Genomic DNA, 8,856 nt, shown 5'->3' with positions numbered 1-8,856 from the left:
TGAGTCTCAGCCGCAGATTTCTTCATATTGAAGCAAAAAATTAAAACCTCCCGCAAATGACGAGAATTTGGCTCGTAAACTGACATTTTCAATCGAGAATAACTTTATGATGCGGACACAAATCGACTAATGTTTCTATGGGGTTATGTTGACAAATGCCCAAGTTTATTGTATGACGTCTATGATCTATTTATTTCGACCACCACTTACCGTTAAAGCCATCTATAGGAAAACGGCGGAAGCAAAGTTGTACCTAATATATCAACTTTGCAGAGAATTGAAACGTGTCCTGGCACTGATTCCATTGTATGCCCAGAATACATGAGCATTATCTCTGATAATGACCGGCAAACGATCACGATTATTTGTTTCTAATAATTCAAGGCAATTCGAGGCCCATTTGCTTAATTCGAATGCTCTTAATTTTAATAGTTGAATAGTTTCATCACGAATTAGTTTCAATTTGTCGATTGTATCTGGTGAGCATGTCATCGACATAAAAAGAAGGACGCATGCTGAACCGCGAGTGAATTGATGAGCGTGCTGCTCGGCCAAATGCTTAAGGCATCAAAGCATAGCTTGTTCGCTATTAGATGATTCTAAAGCATAATTCGATAGGAGGGAGGGAGGAGGAATTGCCTTAGGTGCAATTTCCTTATCGGTATTGCTAGTCGATGGGTCCGCGGCAGAGGGTATATGAAGTAACGTATTGTGTTTCGCCTGGCAGACCTTGCATTGACCGGAAGTGTATTTACTTGATGCATGAGAAGAAAAGCGCAAGCAATTGACGCAAAGTTTGCGACTGCGAATTTCCGCGAGTCTTTGTGATATTGGAAGTGCCACGAAATTTTTGCAATAATAAATAACGTGTTCTTCTTGACAGAAATTGCATTTAGGTTTAACAGTGGCCGCGCACGATGATCGCTTAGCATTTGGCTGCAATTTTGCCTCGACCTTCCTTGCGGAAGTGGAGCCAGCCCACTGATAAGCTTGAGCACCTGACATCGATGAGCGATAAAATCTAACAGCTGCTTAAGCGATGGCAGCTTGTTGCTCGCTAATGAGGTTCGTCACTCGAGTAAGTGAATCAAATTTTGAGGTTAGAAGGTGAACGAGAAGATCGTCCCAATGCATCGTGGGACGCTTCAATGTCTGAAGGGCGTGCAAATGTTTTGTGACGCTAGAGAGTCTTCGGAGCTCGACTACATTTTCCCTTGTCATAGTCGGCAAATCGAATATAGCACTGACGTGAGTTTGAACAATTACGCGCTTGTTGTCATATCGCTCCTTGTGAATTGACCATGCGACATCGTAATTAGCGTCCGACAATTCCAATGAACTGACTACAGCACTTGCATCACCGGTGAGTGACGCTCGTAAATACTGAAATCTTTGCGTATTTGAGAGCGAGGTGTTGGAATGGATAACCGAGTTGAAAGTGTTGAAAAACGGGAACCATTCATCATATTGCCGGAAAATGTCGGTAAATTTAGCTTAGGCAACCAAATGTGCGTACTACTATCTGATTCGCGAACACTTGAGAAGGACGGAGAAAAGATGGACGCTCGGCGAAGGGGAAATGAGCTCGCGGATTCTACCGGATAACAGCATAGAATACTTCCTCGATACCGTCTCGATCGCAGGATCATCTAATAATTCTAGACGCGATTGAACATCGTTATATTCCGTCTGATATAGCTCGAGTTTCGCTTTCCGCTCTTCGAGTTGAGCCACTGTTGACAGGCTAATAGCGGCGATTGAGTCTACATAAGTTCTGATACGCGTACATGATGCCTTTATAATCGCGCGCTGTCGCTTAAGTATCGGCGCTTCTGATTGGTCGACTATTTTGAATGTGAATGCGCACGCATATACGCATATACGCGGCGGAGGAACTTAGTTGGCAATGGAGACAATGGTCTTCCTTACCGTGTTACGCACGCAATTAATCCTAGGAAAGGATGCAATAGATGCTAGATGCCTTCCAGTCAAACGTTATTGGATGGAAATGTTCCTCTCGCAGATAATGCGTCGTTGAGGGATGACTTCCGTTGCAATGATGATCTTCCACGAGACGAGTCGCGTGCAGAAGACGAAAAAAACAGTTTGTTTTGTTGTCAAGACGATCTGATATTATTTTTTTTAATCGATTACGCATGCATCGTTCAGCAATCGACATCTCGTGAATTCATCGATTTTTCATAGATGCGATTAGGCGATATAATTAGAGATCGTGAATCACAGAGATACCGAACAGTACTTTATTTTACTATCAATCCATCATATTCTTTGCCCCAACGTGCTAGTAAATAAAAAGATAAAAAAACAACTTATTATGAAAACTAAGTCAAAAAAAGATAAAGGAAAAAAAGGATGACAGACTATTGTCGCGCTCTTTCTTTTTCTAACATACGAGCCCTTGTTACTTAAGCATTCTTTTATAATGTTTAGAATTCTATAATTCTATAAACTGCAAGCATTTATTTATCTTAAGTGTTTAATTTCTTCCATAAGTATTTTCTGTGCAGCACAAAAGTAAAACGTATTCTAGGCAGCATTACTGTGGCAAATGCTTCTCGGCATCAGTCTTTGCCAAGTTTTGTCTGCGCGACAGTATAACACAATTGAGACGCTATTGATTGAGAGTAGAATCTGATCGGTTCGTTATTGAGGTCTAATAATCTCAATCCCTCGCAACTCGCGGTCTCGCATAAAAAGTAGCCATAGTAGTGTCGTTGCATGGCTTAGCGCCGAGTCTTATCAAGTGTAATACTTACGATAAGCAGTGCATTGTAGTATACTATGAGAGATTTTTTAAATTCATAAACTGCAAAAAAATATTCCGCCATTTAGCGACTTACGTGACAATTTGTGTGTAACTAAGAAAAAAAAAGACATGGAAATTCACGAGCCTCCGTGTAAAAAAATAAAATTGATTGAGGGGCAGGAGAACGTCCTCATCGAAAAGAACATCCACATGAAAAAGGATGTCGTCCTAGGTGAAGATGAGGACAAGGATTCTGTCAAGAAGAAAATGTTGTGTATATGGATGTCGATCAGCCCGTACATTTCAACAACGTTGATGCAGATGAATGTGTCGCATTCATGATGATGCTCCTCTATCTACATGACGAGGTGGAACTTCTTCGCGGAGATAAAGAAGGAGAAGAAAGAAGAAACTGAGGAGTAAGCGAAGTGGAAAGAAGGAGGAGGAGGAGAGAGAAGGGTAGAAGAGGAGGGGGAGGCGAAGAAGAAAGAGGAGGAGGAAGAAGAGGAAAAAGAGGAAGCTGAAGAGGAAAAAGTAAAATTTATTTTATATAATTTATTATTATATAATTTATTATAATTTTTTAGGCTCTCTCCTCGCCTACCGAGTATCCCCCACGCTCCTCTCAGAGAACCTGTGTTAGAATCTCCCTAATATACCTATTTTTCTCGTCGCAGGAAACTCCATATGGCAGTTAAATAACTTCATTCTTTAAGATTTATTTTATTGTAGACGTAATTATCGTCAACAGATTATGTCATACAATTTGAACAATTTTGTCTCGAATGTTCTCGGTTGCGTCAAAATCTTCAAAACTTTAAGTGACAAGGATCAGAATCGAAGTCAGAAGCGAAAATTATTGCATGCGCCTAACGGTTCTGCTATCCTCACATTAACGAATTCGTGCGAAATTCCGCGAATTATGCCGAGAGCCATCACCGTCTTAAATGCTGCCCCTCATCCCTCTTTATACGTATATATAAAGGGAATTTTCCGAAGGAACAACACAATATCAGTGTACTCCTTGCCCTGATGAAACAAACTCCATAGTTTGTTTTTCAATGAAAAGTTGACATTAGCAATGGATGAAAACACAGCGATAACCTGCAAACCTTCTGGTATCTTTGAAAATAATATCGGTGAAAGTCTAAAAAAAAAGCGTAATTGTGCAATTTATTTTAATATATAAAATTTTACTGTTATACTGTAAATAGTGAAAGAAAAGAAAATTAGATAGCGAATTGCTAATTTAAAAAAAAATAAAATAATCAATGATGAGCCAATTCTAAATTTATTAAACGTTTTTATAATAAATCACCTTCCGTAGTTTGATTTCAATATATCCACAAGAGTTGATAATATAATATAATAAGAAATACATATATATTCGCTTGTATTATGCAATGCAAATTAAACTGTATTACAATAATGTATTATTCAACAGCTTCAATATTTAACAAATAAATTAAGGAAAAATTTCCATTTTGAAATAATACAGCATATTTTTTTGTGAAAATAACTGTCATATATTATAAATCATATAAATTACAGACGTTTTGACATCATTATTGTGCCCTCTGCAAATGTAGAAATACATATTCTAGATATAATAAGCGTCCCAATAAAATAAAATAATGTTGTCAGAAATAAAAAGTTGTCTGAATAAACGTATTATTCACGGTCAATAATCCAGCCAAATTAGCCGACAATTTAGAAATAATTATATATGATTGTATAATGTCTCTACAATAAAGTTCATATAAATGTATGTTTCGATCATATGTCCTTCTTAGAGATAAAGCGTGAGCATGACATAGCAAACGGCGCATTGGTCTATCATGCTAGAGATCTATCATGCTCCCGGATTCGATCCCAGTAGGAACCAAAATATTTACGCTCGTGTCTTCTCTCGGAAAAGGCCGACAACCTCCCAAGAGTATCCTTATCAGAAATATTTCTTGAAAAATCCACCGTTCGAAACTGGTATTAAAAAACTGTAAGTCTCATATGCTCGTGATAAATAAATAAGCTTATGAAAGAAGTATAACACAGGCCAGAGGCGTAAGGTAAGAAGAAGAAAATCCTTTTTCAGCTATAGTTAAATTGGTAAATATTAGTTTTAGGTGACATCGATTTCAATGTCTTTTAGACGTTGTAGAAAAGTGTTCTGAGTAATTCCCCTCAAAAATTAAGTGGGAAACGGCATTGGCTTAGAAGATATAACAAATTAAAGTTCCATAATAAAATCATAACATACGACTTTCCACGCAAAACGATTTTTACTCTATCTTCCTTTTCCCTATTTCAGGGCGCCCAACTTCTACGAAGTAATTCCCACCTCCCCTCCCCCATGTTTAGGAACGCACTACTATTCAAAGAAATATGATCAATCTCGAAAAATCGCGCAAGGGGGGAGATGGGATGGGAGGTCGCTTTGCGTGGAAGTCGTACACTCCCAAGCAAGGGAGGCGGAGTAGGAGTTACTTCATGCGCCTTTAAACAGAGAAGGAGGGTGAGAATCACATTCCATATGCCAATGTTGTTCTCTGTATATTATAGAACTTTTATTTACTATGTCTCCTAAACCAACTATGCCGTCCTTCACTTAATTTTTATGGGAAATTACTCACTCTTCTCTACAACATATCTAAAGGACATTAAAATCGGTAAGGAATTACTTAAAACAGATATTTATTGTTAAATTAATTAATTGCATTTAAATTTAAATTTGTTAATCTATACGTCTGTTTAATTCTTTGTGTTTAGTATTTTACATACTGTATATTCTTGATCTTTCTTTAGCGTCCTGTTTCCAAATTTATATGTTCTTTCGTTATCTATCATTAAGAAACAATTAATTTAGACTTGTCAGTAGGGAGACATGTCAGTGATAATACTGATAATCGAAATCAAATGTTAAAATATATTAGATGCATGAAGATAGAAAAAATATTCAGTACAACGAAAAATATATATAAGTGAACTCTTATATATTTTTATAAAGAATATTGAGTTAATTTTAAAAATAATGTGGTTTGGATAATCCAATTAATTTTTAATTTACGTTTGGAATTCTCCAATTGTTCCAATATTAACGAATTTAAATAAATGTCTAACATGAGGAACAAACTGAAAGGTACGTTTAGATCGTGACATTTAATTGTTATTGTTAGAAATAGAATTTAATAAATAATAATATGACTTATCGAGACATTCCGTATCTTTTTGAGAATTGATTGTTTGTTCTTTTATATGGAGTATCTCTGAAATTGTTCGTTTGTTATTATAATTATCTTCAATGGCTAAGATGTTTGTTCCTTCCCAATTAAATGAATCATTTTTAATTAAGTATTCCATGATAATGAAGTGTGAATGAACTCGATAAACATATATATAATACTCCTATATTGCTAACGGAATTTCTTTTTGAGAGTGGGGGGGAGAGGTGACAACATAATGAGATAGAAAATCGACTCGCTTACAATTCTCGCTTCTACAATTTGTGTACTTTGAATGTGCATGCATGAGCCTGTATACGCATTCAGAATATGTGTATTGTAGTGCTTAAATATTATAATCTATAACACTGAGATACTATTAAAGATTATTAATCCTGGACAAATTTTCGGAGGTACAAGAAGAGCCCCAAAGGTCCGGAGGTAATTGAAGAATGTTGACATTATCGACAATTGATATAAATTTGCTATTATTAACATAAAGCATTTAGCTCATATATTATTAAATTCGTGATTTTTTGTTACATAAATGTTTTATTCCATAAATAAATACTTGTAAAATGCATATTTGTAAAATTACAATATTCTATATGTTGCAGAAAAATTACAATATATTTTTTCTTTGCAATTATCATCTCTGTTGATAATTAAATTTTGACAATAACACTAAAATTATAATTTTAAAGAAAAATCATATTATTGAATTCTAAATGCATAAATACATCTACTAAACTAATAAATCATAAAATTAGTACAATATTATCAGTTTTTTATTCTTAATCACTTCTTAATCACACAATATTCACAAAGACGCAAACGTAAAGACTCCCGTAAGAATATCTTTAATAGTGTCTCGTCGATGATATTAAATATCACAATATTGTATGATTAAAAATAAACAACTTCAACGTTTAAATTCATACTAAAAACTAGCGTTGATTTTTATTTTATTACATAATTTTGATTTATATTATACTTAAAACCATTCGAATATATTCATGGGAAGGACGTGATCAGAGGAATGACTCGAAAAAAAGAGACACATTGCTTGCAGATATAAACGATATAAAACTCCATTTAATTTAGATATATGTACGGTTAAATCCTTTTCTTTCTCAATCTTCCTGAACATCTCCCCGCGCTTGCTTCTCCTTTTTTGCTCATCGTTGTCGTCGCGCCACCTCTTTCTCTGCGCCATCTTCTTTCACCGTGTCATTATCAGCTGCGTTTCTCCGGATAAGCTTGTTTAAGTTCTTTATTCGCGATCAGTTCAAAGTCGGATTTGGTTTCCCATACTCGCTTTTCCCTCCTACGATTCATCCGACTCGGATGATAGTTTGAAATCTCTCCAACATTTAAGATATTCGACACAAGTAATAGTGATTTTGGGATCTTTCTGAACTCCTTTATGTACGACATTATAATTGTTGTTAGATTTGTTCTTTGTTATTTGATAGGGTATTTCGATTTTAATTTGAGTCCTGCTCCGAGTTGTCTTTTTCATTTCGATTCCGACATGATATAGATGAATTGATTTGTTAAAGCTCCTCTGATTCTCGTTCTGAACTTTTATGATTTAGACTCGAGTCTATTCTCGTACAGCGTCCCTATCCGTATTGAAATATTCCACGACCTCGCCTTTCAAAAGATCAGCTATATTTTATGGTCTTGTCATGCATCCATATCCGGTTAGAAGTTCGAACGGAACTGCTTAATGCTTCGTTGATGACATTAGCTCTTTGTACATGCTACCATTTCGCGTAAGGTTGCACGAGACTAAAATGAGACGATTTGTAACGAATTTGTAAAAATATTTTATTGATATTGAAAATTTTCGAAAATTTTAATCTTGTCAATATGAACAAGTTATAATTAGGTGTACTAAATAATATTATTACGTCCTATAGATGCCACGATTTTTTTCTTTCGAAAGAATCGGCTCCACATCGCAACTATGATTGGCGTCTATAAGACTCGAGTGGAATTCTCTGATAACGATCTGACAGAAAAGAGGGCAAGCTTCGCGAAAACTCGTAAACGCCTATTAATCTGGAAGGAATAACAATTTTAATGCAGGCCCGAAAAGTGACAGGAAAAGATATTATAAATGCACCGAAGTCAATAGTAAAAATCCAAGTTTTGTCGTCCCAGATTGACCAACAATTTCATCTTAAGAAAACAGCCTCGCGCTTAAAAAATCATAAAAAACATGGGATAACTTCCCATGTAGCGTTATCTAAGATCGTACTCGCAACAGACAATGGTTGCCCTGCACGTAAAACTAGATGTGCACAATAACCGTCTGTTTACCTAGTCATATTTTCTGCGAGGATAACAAAATTCATCATCCGTCTGGAGCAATTTTGCTTTTTTAAAAAAAAAAACGTAAATTATTTCTTTTCTTCTCGAAATTCCTCTAATGTTGCATTTTAAATTAACAATGATAGGACGCTATAAAAATCACAAATCTCACATGACATTGCTACTAACTATTGCATCCTAGACTATGCCCTTCTTTCGGGGCATAAATAGAGGCGTGGAAGCGCAGAGCAGTACGGAAATCAACTTATCTCGGTTCATGTTAGTGCAGTCAGCGAAAACTCGCTTTAGTAGACCCGTTCACTCCAGTTCGCGTATTTTTATGCAAACGCATCAAAATTTTGGGCAAAATTATTATTGGGATCACCCAGTCACTGGCCACTGCGAATATCCTCCTGGCGCTCTTGCGTGGACAGCGGACTTCCTCATTTTCGTCGATCTGAGATCTTATGGATCAAGCAGCTAAACAGTAAGTCGGCCTGCCATCCGGTCATCTCCCCGTATAAAAACACACACACACACACACACACACAC

The 8,856-nt window shown here is 36.1% G+C and overlaps 1 protein-coding gene across 1 annotated transcript in view; it reads right to left on the bottom strand.

Annotated features, from left to right (window-relative positions):
- Positions 1-1,032: 1,032 nt before the first annotated feature.
- The window catches only part of LOC108692704, a 9,630-nt gene continuing 1,806 nt past the window's right edge, over positions 1,033-8,856 (bottom strand). The window contains exons 2-3 of the mRNA XM_018201089.1: positions 1,599-1,763; positions 1,033-1,493 (exon numbers count right to left, since the gene is read on the bottom strand). Coding sequence (XP_018056578.1) covers positions 1,033-1,493; positions 1,599-1,763 — 626 coding nt within the window. The remainder of the gene's footprint in view (positions 1,494-1,598; positions 1,764-8,856) is intronic.

Source organism: Atta colombica, unplaced genomic scaffold (assembly GCF_001594045.1).
Source record: "Atta colombica isolate Treedump-2 unplaced genomic scaffold, Acol1.0 scaffold8, whole genome shotgun sequence".
In the NCBI taxonomy this organism is placed as follows: Eukaryota; Metazoa; Arthropoda; class Insecta; order Hymenoptera; family Formicidae; genus Atta; species Atta colombica.
Note: the sequence above shows the minus strand (reverse complement) of the source record. Positions and strands in the feature narration are given on the sequence as shown.